We start from the raw sequence: 17,863 nt of genomic DNA, 5'->3' as shown, positions 1-17,863 counted from the left end.
CACCCCTCGCCCATTTTAATCTCTCTATGGCACATTACCCCTAGGTGTAAAAATCCAGGGACCAGAAACATAGGAACATTTTAAAATACCAATGTTAGCAAAGTTGCCTTTAATAAAGACACCATAAGTCATGTCTTTTCCTACTTAAACATATTTCTGGTAAAAATTAGACAAGGGGATAGCAATATGGTGTTTTGGCCCATAGTTGGGTTGTTTTGAATTCAGATATATTATACAGTAGGCAGTGGAGGGAGTGATGATTTTCTTGTCACTATCTTGTAACTTCCATCTTCCCACTACAATCAAAATATACGCAGCTCAGGAGGAAGAGTCCCATAAGAATAAAACAAATCAAAGCCTCTCTCATCAAAGTGACAAAACAAAGCACTGTGCCTTCTCTGTCTAACCATCTCAGAAATATAATTCCAAAGTGAAATACTTTTTGCTGAACACATGTTGACATTTTTATTTAAATTGACAAATGACAGAAAAGCAAGCTGGTTTGGCTGACTAGTTTAATTACTGGTTTTGCCAAAGAGTTATATGTTGGACACATTCCATAAAGTGAATGAACTAATTCTGCAGCTCCAAAATCTGATGAATATAAAGTACATAATTAGATAAAAGCACTTTATCAAACATCTTGTATTGGCAAATGTACATTAAAGTTAACAATTTTTAATTTTCCTAATCCTTTCCAACTAAATTGGATTAAATCACATGCCCTTAAGTAGAAGAGGGAAAAAGCATAATTCTCTTTTGATCAATCTTGGTAAAGCATTTTTAAACATATTTCCCAGAAATTGTGAAACTGAATTACCATCATGATTAACAAATCATTTGCAAGTCAGGCAGGTTTTGAGTTCATTGCTTTCAAGTAAGTAAATTGAAGGAGGGACCCAATGAGTGGGCTGAGAAATCACTTCTGTCAGGAACATAATAAAGAAAGAAGTGAAGGGAGGGGTCAGAAGGTAAAAACTTTCAGTTATAAAATAAATAAGTCACGGGGTTGTAATGTATAGCATGGTGACTATAGCTAACAATGTTGTAGCACATATTTAACAGTAGCTAAGAGAGTATACCTTGAAAGTTCTCATTACCAAAAATATATATATGTGGTGATGGATGCTAACTAAATTGACGTGGTGATCTTTTTGCAGTGTATACAAATATGAAACCTTTATGGTGTACACCTGAAAGTAACAAAAATGTTGTACTAGTCTGTCAATTACACCTCAGTAAAATAAAATAAAGATTCAGAGGGTAAGATGAGAGCTACATTTCATTTGAGGTACCTGACAGATTATTAAAAACCCTTTTAGATGACAAATCACTGTGAACTTTTGGTATATAACTCAGAAGGAGTTGAAGAAATCGCATGATCTTCCTTTATCATACTCCTTCCTTTCCTATTTACCTATTTAAGTAAATAAGGTTTACTCAGTGCTCGTATCTATTAAAAATATAAGAATAAAATTGTTGTTCAATAGTTTTTATTTAAATTCTGGAAAATCACTGCTCTTAAGAATGTAAGAAAACGAGCAGGTCTGGAGGGGTAGATGATGACTTCCATTTGAATATGTTGCGTTTAAGGTACCTGAGGGACATCCAAATACAGAATAAGAGTGAACACTTACATCGCACTGACCACACAATGTAAAGCACTAGTCTGCATGTTTTACATAGACTTATTTAACCCTCAGCTACCACCCTTGAGTTGGTACTTCTACTATCCCAACTTATAAATGGGGAAACTGAGGCACAGAGAAGTTAGGAGACTCTTCCATTGCCACACAGCTCTCCCATGTACTGCAGAGTATGTGAATCCAGATGTGTACATCCAGAGTCCGTATTCTTACAAAGTATAATCCTCTTGGGATGTCTGGATTGGAAATAGGAATTTTACAGTCAGTTGTATTATTAGATAGTAATTTACACCACAGAGCAGACAAGATTACATAGGAAGAGTGACACAGATTTGACAGCAGGAAAATGAGGGCTTCGGTGCTAGGGTATTCCCTTCCAGGCCCCTGGACTCATGCAAAACCTCCAGCCATAGGTTTTTCCAGGTTTTTTCCCAGGTCCCCTTCGCCTGCTGCCGCCAGTCCTCCTACGCTGCTGCGCTGTTTATGATGCTCTTCATAAAGTCCAAGGGCTGCTGAAGAAATCCTTTCTGCTCCCTGATCATTGCCCTCTGTTCCCCCACCAGATATCCAAAGACAACTCAGAAAAAAACATTTCAAATTGTAACACCCAGCATGACAAACTTCCTTTCTTTCCTTGCAAGAGGACTCACGTTATGATTCACACGCATCTCATCAGCCACTATGGGTGTTTGCCAGAACATGAAATTACAGAAAGTAAAATCTCCCTCACGTCACAAAATACAATGAATCAGGATGCATGAACACCATTACTCATGACAGAGCCAGCCTGCTAGTGCTCCAGGGATGAGGCTCACTTTCACTCAGAGCATTTGGCGGGGAGGGGAAGATACAAAAATATATATACAGTTCAGCTTATATTTTTAAAGGAAATTACTTTAGAGACAAATAGTGCCAGGAGAGATAGTATTAAATGTGCAAGCCTGTACCCAGTTAGAGCATAAGAGAATCAAGAATAAAATCCTGGTGAATATGACCATTTTATGAAACAGGCAGAGGAGGTCACCTCTGGAGGAGAAACCAAGATGGCGGCATAGGTAAACACCTGAACTTGCTGTCTCACACAACAACTTCAAAACTACAAGTAAAAGACAAAACGGACATCATCCAGAACCACAGGAAGACTGCCTGAGTGGAAATTCTACAACTAGAAGGAAAGAGAAAAGCACACCGAGACTCAGAGGAGGTGCGGAAGGCAGAGGTATGGAGGCATGTGCGCGGGAAAGGGCTGGCAACTGAGTACGCGGCTGACTTTTTCAATCCGCAGGGAGACACAAGCTCCCTATTGCTCTGAACTCCAGTTCCGGGCGAGACTCTGGGGACCCAGACTCATACGGGGAGAAACTGGACCATCTGGCAGCAGGCGGAACTCGAGGGCGGCTTTCTCTCAGAGGTGCTTGCAGCAATTACCAAGGGACACTGAGACCTGGGGGCCTCTTAGGGCAGGGCTGGCAGGAAGCCATTGCTGTCTGCTCTGCCCTGAGAATCCGCCCCATCCAAGCTGTGCGCAGAGGCTTTTGCATATGAATGGCCTGGTCCTTTGAAAACTAAACTTACCTAACAAACTGCAGCTGAGTCAGAGAAACCCAGAATATCCAAAAGAAGGCCCAAGGCCCCACAGCAGCTTGCATTGCTTCACAGCTGGGCCTCATCTGGGCACCTCCAAAACCCAAACAAAGAAGAGGAATCTGCAGATCTCTCCATAGCTCCTGCTGGGTGGCCTCAGGCAGAGGCTAAATTAGCACCTCATTGGAGATCCAAGAGCCAGTGTACCCAGGGGACAGAGTGGGACCATCCAGATCACAACTCCTCAGATCCATAAGGGACACACTCAGGGGACAGACTCAGTGAGCACCAAAGCCCCACTGAAGCAAGTCTTGTCTCATAAGGGTGTCCCAAGCACAGAAGTTCTCCCAGCATAGACACAGCTGATCCTCACAGCCAATTGGCCTAGAGGTCAATTCCTCCCAGTGATACCAACAACAATCAAGGCTTAACTACAAGACTGTGCACACAGTCCACAAAGGGGTGAACCAAGAGTGTCCACCTCAGGTTAACTGGGGAGGCCGACCCACTGGGCCCTATAGGACATCTAGCACACAAAGCCACTCTATCAACTCAGGGAAGCAGCCAAAATTCAGAGACAAAGAAACAGGTCACATATGAAAGAAATGGAGGAAAGCAAACGACTGGATATAGAGTTCAAAACTACGGTTATAAGGTTTTTCAAGAATTTTCTAGAAAAGGCCAATAAATTTAGTGAGACCCTCGAGGATATGAAAAAGGACCAACTAGAAATTAAGCATACACTGACTGAAATAAAAAATAATATACAGAGATCCAACAGCAGACTAGAGGATCGCAAGAATTAAGTCAAAGATTTGAAATACAAAGAAGCAAAAAACACTCAACCAGAAAAGAAAAAAGAAAAAAGAATCCAAAAATATGAAGATAGTGTAAGAAGCCTCTGGGACAACCTCAAGCGTACCAACATCCGAATTATGGGGGTGCCAGAAGAAGAGAGAGAGCAAGATACTGAAAACCTATTAGAAGAAATAATGACTTAAAACTTCCCCCACCTGGTGAAAGAAATAGACTTACAAGTCCAGGAAGCACAGAGAACCCCAAACAAAAGGAATCCAAAGAGGACCACACCAAGACACATCATAATTAAAATGCCAAGAGCAAAAGACAAAGAGAATATTAAAAGCAGCAAGAGAAAAACAGTTAATTACCTACAAGGGAGCACCCATACGATTGTCAGCTGATTTCTCAACAGAAACTATGCAGGCCAGAGTGGCAAGAAATATTCAAAGTGATGAATAACAAGAACCTACAACCGAGATTACGCTACCCAGCAAGAAATATTCAAAGTGATGAATAGCAAGAACCTAAAACCAAGATTACTCTACCCAGAGTTGAAGGTCAGATAAAGAGCTTCACAGATAAGAAAAAGCTAAAGGAGTTCATCACCACCAAACCAGTATTATATGAAATGCTGAAAGGTATTCTTTAAGAAGAGGAAGAAGAAGAAAAAGGTAAAGATAAAAGTTATGAACAACAAATACATATCTATCAACTAGTGAATCTAAAAATCAAGTGAATAAAAAATCTGATGAACAGAATAAACTGGTGAATATAATAGAATCAGGGGCATAGAAAGGGAGTGGACTGACTATTCTTGGGTGGAAAGGGGTGTGGGGGGTGCGGGAAGAGACTGGACAAAAATCGTACACCTATGGATGAGGACAGTGGGAGGGTGGTAAGGGCAGAGGGTGTGGTGGGAACTGGGTGGAGGGGAGCTATGGGGGGGAAAAAGAGGAACAATTGTAATAATCTGAACAATAAAGATTTATTAAGACTCATTAAAAAAAAAGAAACAGGTAGAGGAGAAGTTATTATAAGGAAGACTGAATCAGAATAACCAGAAGAAAACTTGAAAAGAGGCAACTAAGAAGAATGTGTTGTCATTAGAGCAGAATGAGAAGATTTCAAGGATCAAGTCATTAGGGTCAATGCAACAGGAAAGGTAAGAGCTGAAAGTGTCACTAGGATTTAGCAACTAGAGGCCTGAGGGCAGTTTCAGTGGCATGATAGGCATCAAAGCTGAACTGTGAGAAGTTCCGGAATGAATGGGGTTTGAGAAGTGGAGGCAATGAATTTAAATGAGGCTTTCTCTTGTGACCAAAGAGTCAATATGGCCATAGACAGAGGAGGGCATGGGAGTCGGGAAGGTTGGTTTTAAATGGGAAAGACTTAAACATTCCTAAACCCTGATGGAAGAGAGGGAATAGAGAGACAGAGGGATAGAGATGCAGAAGTGAGAGGTGAGCCCAGCCAGTGTGACTTGGTTGAGCATCATCCCATACACCAAGAGGTCATGGGTTGGATTGCCGGTCAGGGCACATGCCCAGGTTGTGGGTTCCATCTAGGTTGTGGGCAGGAGGCAGCCCATCGATGTTACCCTCTCATCGATGTTTCTATCTCTCCCTATCCCTTCCTCTCTCTCTAAAATCAATAAAAACATTTTAAAAGCCCTAACCGGTTTGGCTCAATGGATAGAGCGTTGGCCTGTGGACCGAAGGGTCCCAGGTTCAATTCTGGTCAAGGGCATGTACCTTGGTTGTGGGCACATCCCCAGTAGGGGGTGTGCAGGAGGCAGCTAATTGAGGTTTCTCTCTCATTGATGTTTCTAACTCTCTATCCCTCTCCCTTCCTCTCTGTAAAAAAATTAATAAAATATATATATTTTAAAAAATATATTGCTATTCTGGAAGGACTGATTCAGGCAGAAACCCAAATAGTGTTCTGATTAGGAGGCAAAGACAAGGGTTACTTATGAGAAAGTGAAGGGGGACAATTACAATTACATCAATGAAGGAAGGCATTTTTCTCTAAGTGAAGCTAAGCTAACATAGTGACGTGAACTCTAAAGAATGTTTTTAATTTTCAGTCCATTAATCATAATATTTGCTTTCTTGTTGTTTTCATAAACAGGTGTTTGAGGTATAATGCTGCATTAGGCCCAAAGGTTATTTTGCCCAGTTTTAACATTCCTGCAGTTTGAAGCGTAAGACATGCAAGGTACTTCCTATGGGATGGTAGCTCCAACCCAATTAACTCCTTTGAAAGTGACTGCATTTTTTTTTTTTTTCACAGTCTTGGTGAAGAAAAGAAGAGTTCATTAGAGGAAGGGCTACGTGCGTGCTCACTGGACCAGTATCTACACGTGTCCCCCCTGTTGACTGCTGAAGTCACAGGGCAGGAGATGCAGCAGCCTGACTCTGAAAGCCAGGCTGCATTCCATTCTGTATTCTGAGAAAAGCCATAATTACGGAGAACTTCTGCCTTTGAAGGAGTAAATTGTAAAGGAGCCTCAATCGCTAACACTAAAACAAGACATGATTATAACTCCTCATTTTAAAAACTGAAGGAGTATAGGATATCACATTTATCCCTATTACTGCTTTCAATATCAACAAAACTCATCTTCTAAAATCTCCAAAGTGTTAAAGAGTCTAGAGTTTGATTTTCTCTCTTCTTTCCTGAAGACTGTTTCCTTTCCTCTACTCCACTTTAAAAAAGAAAATATCACCAGCAATATTTTCTTCCATCCTAGCTTCAATAGTAAAAGCCTTCTACAATGTTTAACACCTTATAATCTACAAAAAGCTTTTACAAGTTCTCTATTTTGGACCTACAACAATCCTGAGAGCTGGGAGAAGGGAGGCATTATTATTCTCAAGATTCAGAAAAATTAGAGTGACTTGACCATTCATTAGGAAGAGGTACAGAACTCAGACCGATCTTGTGACTTTGAAGGCAGTTATTTGTTCCACCACATCACACTCTATTTATAACTTCCAAACACCCAAAAAGGCGGCTCACGTGCATTGCAGCCTCAGAGCATCTCAAATTCGCCCAGTTCTTAAAAGTGAAGAAGTAATTTCAATTCTCTGCCCATCATGAACAGATCTTGTCATATCTCTCTCTCTCTCTCTCTCTGTCTCTCCCCCTAATGAGGAAGTTAAATAATTTTGAAGCAGCAATTAATATTGCTCACAGTCACCTGGAGATGTACACACAGCCCTAATCAAAGAAATGCTGAGCATCTGCAGAAGGATATATGCCCTCATTACCCAGGGTGACGTGGTGAACGCAAACAAGAAAGCCTTCATATGTCCACTGAACAAGCAGTGGAAATGCTTTCCACTGTAACCATGCCTATTAGTTTCTTTTTGCTGCTGTTAACAGAAATTTATTACCTTACAATTCCAAAGGACAGAAGTCCAAAATGGTCTCACTTGGTGCAACACACTGTTTGTGTCCCCCATAAAATTCCTACGTTGAAACCCTAATCCCGATGTGATGGCATTGTCCTTTAGGAGGTAATGAGGTCAGGAGAGTAGAGCCCATAAGAAAAGGCCAGAGAGCTAATTAGCTCTCCTTTTACCATGTAAAGTTACAAGAAGTCAATTGTCTGCAGCCTGGAAGAGGACTCGCACGAGAACCCAACCATGCTGGCCCCAAACTCAGACTTCCAGCCTCCAGACTTATCCCAGAGAAATAAGTGTTTCTTGTTTATGTCACCCAGTCTATGGTAAGTTGCTATAGCAGCCCAAACTGACTAAGAACACTGGGCTACAATCAAAGTGTAGGCAGGGCTGTGTTCCTGGGAGAATGCATTTCCTCGCCTTTTCCAGCTTCCTGAAACCACCTGCATTCCCTGGACCAGTGGTCGGCAAACTCATTAGTCAACAGAGCCAAATATCAACAGTACAATGATTGAAATTTCTTTTGAGAGCCAAATTTTTTAAACTTAAACTTCTTCTAACACCACTTCTTCAAAATAGACTCGCACAGGCTGTGGTATTTTGTGGAAGAGCCACACTCAAGGGGCCAAAGAGCCGCATGTGGCTCACAAGCAGCCGTTTGCCGACCAATGCCCTGGACCAAGGCCCCTTCCAGCAAATGCATGACTCTGACCTCTGCTTTTCTTGTCCCATCTCCTCCTCTCTGACTCTCCTGCCTCCCTCTTTCATGTGTAAGAACATTTGAAATTATACTGATCTCATAAAATTCCTAACTTAATAACACATGCAAAGCCCCTTTAAGGTGACATGTACACAGGTGCTAGGAATTAGGACACAAGCATAGAGAGAGCTGGTACCCATTCAAAGTAAAGATATTCCAAGTATCCCTGTCCTGGTATCTCCATTGGTTAGAGCCTCATCCCGATACACCAAGGTTGCTGGTTCGATCTGGTCAGGGTACATACAAGAAGCAACCAATGAATGCATAAATAAGTGGAACAATAAATTGATGTTTTTCTCTCTCTCTCGCTCTCTCTCTCTCTCTCTCTCATCAGTAAATAAATAAAAAAAATTTTAAACGTACAGCAAACTGAGCTGCTGGGCCCATACATGGTGAGGAGAACAAAACGGTGTTTCTGCTGAGCTGGCGACTAAGCTGGTGCTAGCCAGTGACAGCCAGTCCTAGAACGAACTGGAGAGAACAAGCTACTCTAGAAGTCCTACTGCTCTGATTAACGGCCAGTACTTTACGAGAATTTTAAACATGACAACTAAGTGGCAGGACCATTAGACAAATCTGGATCTCTACAACTCCTTATGTGTGTTCTTATAATCCCCATGACAGACTGCCTCACATCCACCTTAAATTGAGGCTGGAAATTTTCTCTATGTCAAACCAAGGCCCTGATATAACAGAGCCACATCCCCCACTCAGACCAGCTGGAGAAAGAAAGAACCTGATGACAGAGGCCAGCGCAGAACAGAAAGTAGGCTCAATGCCCAGGCTAAATGCTTTCACGTTTGTCTATAGGAAAAGGAACTGCAAGTATGTGAACTTCATGGTGCATCTTGAAGAGATTGCTTTATAAAAGAAAGCTTGGGTTAACACATGCAGCTCAGTGTTGATTCGGTCTCAATAATGTGTCTTCATGAAGAACTCCTTTTATTTTCTTGAGATCCTTTTACAGACCCTACCTGAGAAGTAAAGTTAAGACATTATGGTGCCCAAAATGTTCTAAATCAAGTCAGCTGTACTCCTTAGAGAGAAGTTTGCCTTAACAAGGTTTATGTCAGTCTAGCTGTTTCTCTTTACACATAGGTAACACCTAAATCAATGCATCTGCTTCATGAACTTCCCAGTTATTTATATTATAAAAGGCCTGTGGCCGTAACGCCATAAGGACCAAATGAAGGGTCATCATGAAGTGCATGGAGCACCTCTCGGTCCCTCCCCCGCGGTCCACAGGCTCCAATCGCAGCAAGGCTGGAGGCGGGCGGGGCTGCGAGGCAGGCGCAGCGAGGCGGGCCTGGTGAGGTGGGCACGGGGAGGCGAGTGGGGAGGCAAGTGCAGCGAGGCGCGTGCGGGTGGGTGGGTCCGTGTGATTTTGCTCACTGGGCCTCTAGTAATTTAATAAAATTCATATTTTTCCCATTTAATATTTCAGGCAGTAATTGCCCTTTCCCTAGAATTCCTGAGATTATGTGAAAAACAGAGAGGTACACAGTCTGCACATATTAGGCATTCATTAACTAACTGGTAAAGGAACCATGAGCCCATGCACTAAGGTCAAAATAAACTACTCTTGCCACATGGTCAACCTGAGAAGTTACCTTATTGTAAAACACCATTTAACTCCTCTCAACACACGTTAATACGTAAATTGCCCAGAAAGAGACAAATCCTTAGTATCCTAAGTATGCAGAGCCTCTTTATCTTACATGCATTCTGGTCAGGTTATTATAGTGGTTGCAAATTCTTGGAAACATGAAGACTTGAATTTGAAATCTGGTCCTAATACTTGATGATTATGTGACCTGGGGGAAGTTGTTTAACCTTTTTAGCTTCCGTTTTCTTATCTCTAATAGTAGAATAATAAAATCAAACTTGTACAGGTGTTCTGAGCATGCCATGACAACATATGGAAAATATTCAATAGTGCCTTGTGCACTGATGACAATAATGATGAGGGGTAATGATAAATGGTCTAGATCCTCCAGGGCAGACAAGTTCCCTGCCATGCAATGTTCATCTGTCCTAGGAATGGACATCTGTCCATCTGTCATCAGGCATATTGCTCTCCAGTTCTCTAGGATAGCTGCCTATCCTAGAGCCATTGCCAGTCCAGCTCACTTGCTTATATTTTGGCCATAACTGGCTGACTAACAGTGCTGCAGGTTACCCAGTCCCACCCTCCCTCCCCACCCCCACCAGTGTTTGGGGCATAGCCCCAGGCATGATCCTTTGCTAATGGAAGAGAGAGCCTAGGGCTTTTCATTGCAAGTGAGTCATCTCTTCTTCCCTTGTTATCTTTTGTTTGTTTGTTTGTTAATCCTCACCCCAGGATATTTCTTCTATTGATTTTTAGAGAAACTGAAAGGGAGGGGGAGAGACAGAGAGAAACATCAGAGACACATTGGTTGCCTCCCACATGCACCCTTGATCAGAATTGAACCCGGGACCTTTCAGTCCACAAGCCTATGCTCTATCCACTGAGCCAAACTGGCAAGGGCTCTTTATTCCCCTTTATCCCCAGAGCTTCTTCTCCCAAGTTCTCTTTTTATTTACCTCAAGTGTCAGCCTAAGTGGTACTTCTAAGAGCCTCAAAATATTCTCTATGTAGATCTTAATTATACTATAGATTGTTACACAGGCATTCCCCATTAAAAATAAACTTCTGGGTGCTGAGAAGAGCAGAGCAATATACAAAACCCATTCGAATGGACACTATGGATTTATGAAATTCATTACTCTAGTTTTAAGGCAAATTTTTTTACTATGTCCTGTGCATTCCAACATAGGGTATTCTTTAAATTCCTATTTACCATAAGTAACTATGGGATATTTACATTAAGTAACTATGAGTTATACAGGGCTGCTCCTACTAATATAGAGAGAAGACAAGAAAATACGAATTTGAGTTTATCACCAACTTCCCTAGAAACTTAAGGTTGGGCCTTGGGTGGTTGCCATTCCAGAGCAGAAAGCCTGCCTGAGTTTTTCCTCAGAGAAATCCTTAAGTTCTGTCTCAGTCCCCGTGAGAAGTGAGTTGGGAATGGATTCGTATGTTCCCACCTGCACGTACTCAGCCCTCCAGAACTGTGTGCTCTTATTCTCACGCCTTCCCACAACTAAAAGGAACATCAGACATCCAGACAGTGAACGTGCAAAGACTATGCATGTTTACAAATCACCTCTGTTTCATCTGAGTTCACCAGAAAAAATTTCAGGAGATAAAAAATCATTTTTTCATGTGATTTACGCTCCTGATCAAAAGAAATTACTTACAAGCGTTCCCTCTCTAATTGTGTAACTTATTTTCTCCTAAAACATGTAACACAAACACTATCACAAATGACAAACTTCAGGAGTAAAAGTAAGAAAAAAAACCTTTTTTTGATCTTAATAAAAGCCCTGGAAAACTTTAACTAAACTATCAATACTAACTGCTCATTCATTTTGTAGACACAGGCCATTGTTTGAAATTCTCTAGCTTTTCACATTTTTCCCCCTTTGGAAAAGGGAGGTGGGGGGGAGAAAAGGCAGATAAGGTCTATATAATTTTAGCAAGACAGTCAGTCTTTCCAGGCGAGGTCTGACATACGAGATAAGATCAGAAAACTGTATTTTATTTTTCTGCTAGGAAAAATGTTATTTCAAAAATATGAATGTCATGCAAGATATCTTCTACGGCCTTCAATCTAATCTTTCAGTATAGATTTACAGTTCTGCTATATTGACGTACGGCCTGTATGGGACAGAATTCAGTGAACTCTGAATATGTTATTCCCTTTCTTTGAAGTGTGCATTCATGATGTCTTGCTTTTAGAAAGTCATTTCTTTCTGTTGAAAGCTAACCAACACACCCAATTTTTTATTCCTATTTTGTGAAACACCCCTATGAAACAGAACAAGTTATGGAACCAGCTCAAAAAAAAAAAAAAAATCACAACTTATCACCATCAATAACATTCCATTTGCCTGCCTCCTGGGACCTGAGAAGAAAACACCACCCAGCAAACATGTTCCTCACTGAATAGACCCCAGATGACCAAGTGGAGGCTGCAAGAACTGAATGAAAAAAGAGGAAAACTTTATTCGAACAGGAGGAAAGCAGCATGAAAAATAAAAGGTAAGTCAAATAGGGTATTTTTAAGGTGAGCATAAGCATTTTGCCTATGACTGTGTCTATTTGAGGTTAATATCTTTCTTAGACTAAAACAAAAGTCACTAATAAATATCCTTTTGTACCTCTAAATCATGACCTCCAAAGTCTTTCCTCTGTTTAACAGCTTCTGAGCCTTATAACCATGTAGACTCAATAATAACCAATGCGATGAGTTTCTGTAACTCTCTGAGACAGGCCAGTAAGCCAGAACAAGGAACAGAGAAATTGAGGCAGATGGTTAAACAGTGGTTGAGCTGAACGCTGACCCATGAACCAGGAGGTCAGGATTCGATTCCGTCAGGGCACATGCCTGGGTTGTGGGCTTAGTCCCTGTAGGGGGCATGCAGGAGGTAGCCGATCAATGATTCTCTCTCATCACTGATGTTTCTATCTCTCTCTTCCTCTCCCTTCCTCTCAGAAATCTATATATATTGATTTTTTTTTTTTTTTTTTTTTAAGAAAGAAACAGCAGTTTGGAGCCATCTAGTAAATCCTATCTTTCCTAAACCAGGGACGCTTGAGAGTAAATGGTTTGCACTTCTCGCCAACTAGAGGGTAAATAGTTTAAATCACCCTACTCAGGGAGACAGCAGAAATCCAGTTAGTGCCATTTGCCAACCACACCCAAGAAGAAGACAATAAACCTCATTTTGGTACATCAGCATAAAGCCGATGGATATTCTATTGAGATCCTCCTCTAAAACTTCCACTAAATGCCCAGCCTTTAAAACCCCTCAAAGCGAAGGTCCAGCGTGCACTCTTTCTCCCAGGAGCTCACCCCAGCCTCTTCCCCTCCCCTCGCAATCTTTCCCCACAGGCATGCATTTCCTAAATGCTTAGGGACCCCACAGGCTTACAACTAGGGCAGCAGCAGGCAGTGGCAGTTCACCCCAGGCAAACCTCCTGAACGTGCCCCCAAAGCCCCCTTTTCTCTGACTTCTTACTGAGCCAAAGCAGCCCAGCCTAGGTTCATTTCCCCAGCCCTTCCTTGTTTCACTGTCCCCAGCTTTAATACACATCTTCTAAAATTCACCTGGATTTATGCTATGACATTTCTCCAGCACAAAGTCCAGAACCCACACACTACCGGCCGGCCCTAGGCAGACCCAGTCAGGGCCAGGTCCCCTTTCTGGTAACATAACCATCATCCAACAGCCAGGAAGATGTTCTGAGTTAAACCCTTGTGAACAACTGACATTAGACACCAAAAGCTTGGTTACTTTTATTACTCATAATCCATCAAGCTCATGAATTTTATAATTGCTTACTTATTTTAAAATTGCTCATCCAACTCCTGAAACTTAGTCACCTTTTCACACTGTATATATTTCTTCTCTTTAACAATTTGCTTTCTTAAAAGGCAGTAATATCTGTCACTTCAATAGACCAGCCAGTTGCCTCCTAACACATTCACTGGTTTATTTAGTCCTTAACAGCACAAATGAAAAGTACTCTTGATATGGTTGCAAAAAGTAGAAACCAGGTAAGCATCTGTGAAGAGGAGTGCTATCATATGAGTTGTGAATCCTGCAACACTACAGACTTTTGGGGGGAAATGCAAAGAAATTAGCCAGGGAAAACATGTTTAAGGATTTCAAAGTCATTTTCATTTACAAGGACCCTAACTACCTAAAACCACACAGGAAAGGCCAGAGATAGAGTGAAAGTTATAACCAGAAACATTTAATACGAAGTCATTGTACTTACTGTCTGATGGCTTCTGTCACAGTAACGCAGCCCAAAATAATCAATTTCCACAAGGTTTATGTGACGGAATACATGGTCAAGGACAACGGAACCTCTCGTTGACTTCTGCAAAAATAATTCACAGATTTATTTTTATATTTAACAAGGTGTTTTGTTATTCTCAGTGGGACACAGTTAGTCCTCATCTTTTATTAGCTTCACTCACAACAGGAACAATTTTATTAACCCACAGTTCCCTCTATAAGTTCTGCCTCAGTTACAAAGAAAAAAAAGGGGTTTTTAAGTAATGTGTATGACAGAAATTGCCTTGGAAAACAATCTTAAAATTGTAATGGGTTTTAAATTAATATAAATGTATTTTCTTGTGGTATTGTGAATTATCTTCAGGAAAAATTCTTTTAATAAAGAATCATTTATATAAAGAGCATCTAACAAATTCATTAAAAAACACTTATGTTGGTTAAAATCCCACAACTCTTTCACTTTAAAAAGCAATTTTCACCTACAGTGTTACTCTCACAACCAATACAGAAGATATATACTAGTAAAATTAAATAACAATAGCCAAAGCTTTTATTTTCAACCCTCAACTAATAAACCCATAGATTAAAAATGTCAAAGTTAATGTTCTGAAAGACCCTAGTGAAAATATTTTACGGTATCTTCCTATCTAATAAAGAGGGGATATGCTAATTGACCCTCACACCGTCACAAAGATGGCCGCACCCACAGCCAATGAGGGAATATGCTAATTGACTGTCCTGCCCTGAAAGATGATGGCGCCCACAGCCAATAAGGAAGGGACATGCTAATTAACTGTCCCGCCATCAAATATGGCGGCGCCCGCAGCCAATAAGGAATACGCTAATTGACTTCCCCACCCTCAAAGATGGCAGCGCCCGCAGCCAATAAGGAGGGAATATGCTAATTGACTGCCATGCTCTCAAAGATGGCAGCGCCCAGCCCCCAGACGCTCCACACGCCTGCCTCTGGAGTCCCCCAGTCCCCTCAGCCCCCCAGCTGCCCAGTGCCGGCCCGAGGTGCAGGCAAGCCTTAAATGGAGGCTGCCCAGCTGACGCCCGAAGTGCAGGCAAGCCTTGGATGGTGGCTGCCCAGCCGCCCAGAGCCGCCCGAGGCTCAGATAACCAGGGCCGGCCAAGGCTTGCACTGCCAACAGTGGCAGCAGCAGAGGTGTGATGGGGCATCACCTTCCTGATTGCCAGATGGCCTCCCAACCCTGAGGGCTCCTGGACTGTGAGAGGGTGCAGGCCAGGCTGAGGGACCCCCCCTCCAGTGCATGAATTTTCATGCAACAGGCCTCTAGTTTGCATATAAGCAAAAACGAAGGAAACATTCCCCTTGGCTGCTTTGTAAATGCTGACACCTATCTAAAAATCTAATCTCTCTTCTCCCTCTCCCATTACATATACAAATTCTTTAAATTAAGATTCTTATCATCTGATTTAACAGCAGTCACCAACCTTTCGGACCTCAGGGACCACCAGTGGTCCGTGGACCTCTGGTTGGCAACCGCTAAATAGATTAAATACCAATTATTCACACATAAGAGATAAACATTTAATCAGCAAGCACTATCCACATACCACATTAATCTTGACAATAATCCATTTCGATGGTACACATACAGATATGGACGTTTCCTTTCTTTTGCCCCATCACTGGCAGATATAACAGGATAGTAAAAAAACAAACAAAAAAAGCCCCCAAGAAGTCACATATTGTGTTAATGAAGTAGGGCTTCGTCCAGTTGCATTTTCCCTCAGGGACTTCAGGTTGCATGCTCACTCCCGTAGGGTGAGTACTCAATATTGCACTGCTTTTAGAAAATGAATGTCTAACATAAGGGAAATGTTTTGATTAAATGTATAATAAAACAGGTGATAAAAGCACACACTGGGAGAAAATGATTCTTATTTCAAATCCCATAGGTATTTTGTTTTCCTCTAACTTATGTTGGATATGCATACTTAAAATTACAATGGGCACTGCCAAAAAGACCATTACAATTCATTCAATGAGAGTGTGTTTTCCCACACCTTTGCCAACATTTGGATTGAACAAAATTTTTCCAATTTGATTGAGCAAAAAGGGAGAGAGGGTAATTGCTCTATTATGTATGTGCTTACTAATCAATTGCATTTCCTACCATTTGGGTTAGGCATTCTCTAACCCAAATTTAATGAGCAAATTCTATTAAGTATTTCTAATACAATTTTACTTAGTATATTTAGCTCTTCACTCTGTCTGGACGTTATTTTTGTACTTGTGATAAAGGCCTAAATTTTTCTCAAAATGGATAGACAACTGCACCATCTTTCACCAGGAAGGCCATAATTTCTTAGGATTTGAAACAACTTTATCATCTACTAAATGAACCCTCATTCAATTCCATGAATTATTGCTGGACCAATCCTCTATGATTGTAATGAGTTTAGTTTAATTTGTTGATTCTTTTTTCAAAATTATCTTTGCCAATTCTTAGGCATTTTTCTCTACTAGAGGAAGTTTAGAACCAGCTTGCCAATTTAATAAACAATTCTGTTGGGAATCTGATGAATAAAATTTAATTGACAGAATTGGGAGGGGGGGATGATATCCTATATGGTTTTCTTTTATATCCTTCAAGGAAAGTTTATGCTTTTTTTTTTTCATGTAGGTCTTATAAAATTCTACTTGGACTCTGTGGCAGGCAGAATTTATAAAGTGGCCCCCACCAATTCCTGAGCCAGTTTCCCAGCATTTTTGAAGCAGTAAACAGAAATAGCCAGGCAATCCACCAGCCTCCTTTCCCTTGCCCTGTGAGAGAAGTGACTATGTAGGTTTGGGCCCAAGAACCAAGCCAGGGTCCCAAGTAAAAATCTTGAGTAAGAGTATAGGAAATTTAAACGGTATACTATAAATATCATCATGAATACAGTTTATCATAGGGATCTGAGTGCATCAAGCAGAATTCTTGGTTGCAAAGACACTGGGCACCTTGCAGTTCTATAAGATCACCTAGTTGCTTGGGTCTTCGCCTAATCCCAGTACATCCACAGCAAACTAAATTTGGAACAATCTTTAATCCACCACTACTTCCTTCCATTGTTCTGCCCATGTTTTGGAGTATGGTTTTCACCTTCAGTTGTTTCACATTTGCTCTTTGCCTCAAAAAATGTTTTTAATAGTTTCTGGCCGGCTGAAATCAGCCTTTCTTATTTTCCAGCCTTTCTGCTGCTACACTTATGAACTCTGCTTTGGAAAATACACACATATCTTTCCTGTTACTTCAAAATATTTCTGGAAGGCTGGCATATGAGGCTAGTGTTCCATCTTGATCTAATCTCCTTGGGTTTTTTCTCCCGGTCAGGCACAGACAGGAGCAAACAGAGTAACTAGAATAGGTAGAGCCACTCCAACCTACTTCTCCTATCCCAAGTAGGTAAAGGAATGCTTCATAAATAAAAGGAGAATGAATTATCCTTTAACATATAGCACTGAAATAGGGACAGATTTAAAAATAATATATATATATATATATATATATATATATATACACACACACACACACACACACACACACACACACACATATTTTAAGTCTGTGCCATTTCACTGCATAATATTGTATATAATATTATGTTATATTACATATAATTTACATATAAATAAATTTATAAATCAACTTACATAAATCAATTTATATGTGTGTGTGTGTATATATATATACACATATATATATATATATATATATATATTTATCAAGGTTGTCTTTATGAAAAATATTTTATGC

The 17,863-nt window shown here is 40.9% G+C and overlaps 1 protein-coding gene across 2 annotated transcripts in view; it reads right to left on the bottom strand.

Annotated features, from left to right (window-relative positions):
* EPB41L4A (erythrocyte membrane protein band 4.1 like 4A) overlaps positions 1–17,863 on the bottom strand; it is a 244,607-nt gene that overhangs the window by 135,710 nt on the left and 91,034 nt on the right. For both annotated transcript variants that reach the window (XM_080678251.1, XM_080678250.1), the window contains one exon: positions 14,071–14,175. In XM_080678251.1, the coding sequence (XP_080534377.1) occupies positions 14,071–14,175 (105 nt within the window). The remainder of the gene's footprint in view (positions 1–14,070; positions 14,176–17,863) is intronic.

Source organism: Plecotus auritus (assembly GCF_963455305.1).
Source record: "Plecotus auritus genome assembly, chromosome: 7".
In the NCBI taxonomy this organism is placed as follows: Eukaryota; Metazoa; Chordata; class Mammalia; order Chiroptera; family Vespertilionidae; genus Plecotus; species Plecotus auritus.
Note: the sequence above shows the minus strand (reverse complement) of the source record. Positions and strands in the feature narration are given on the sequence as shown.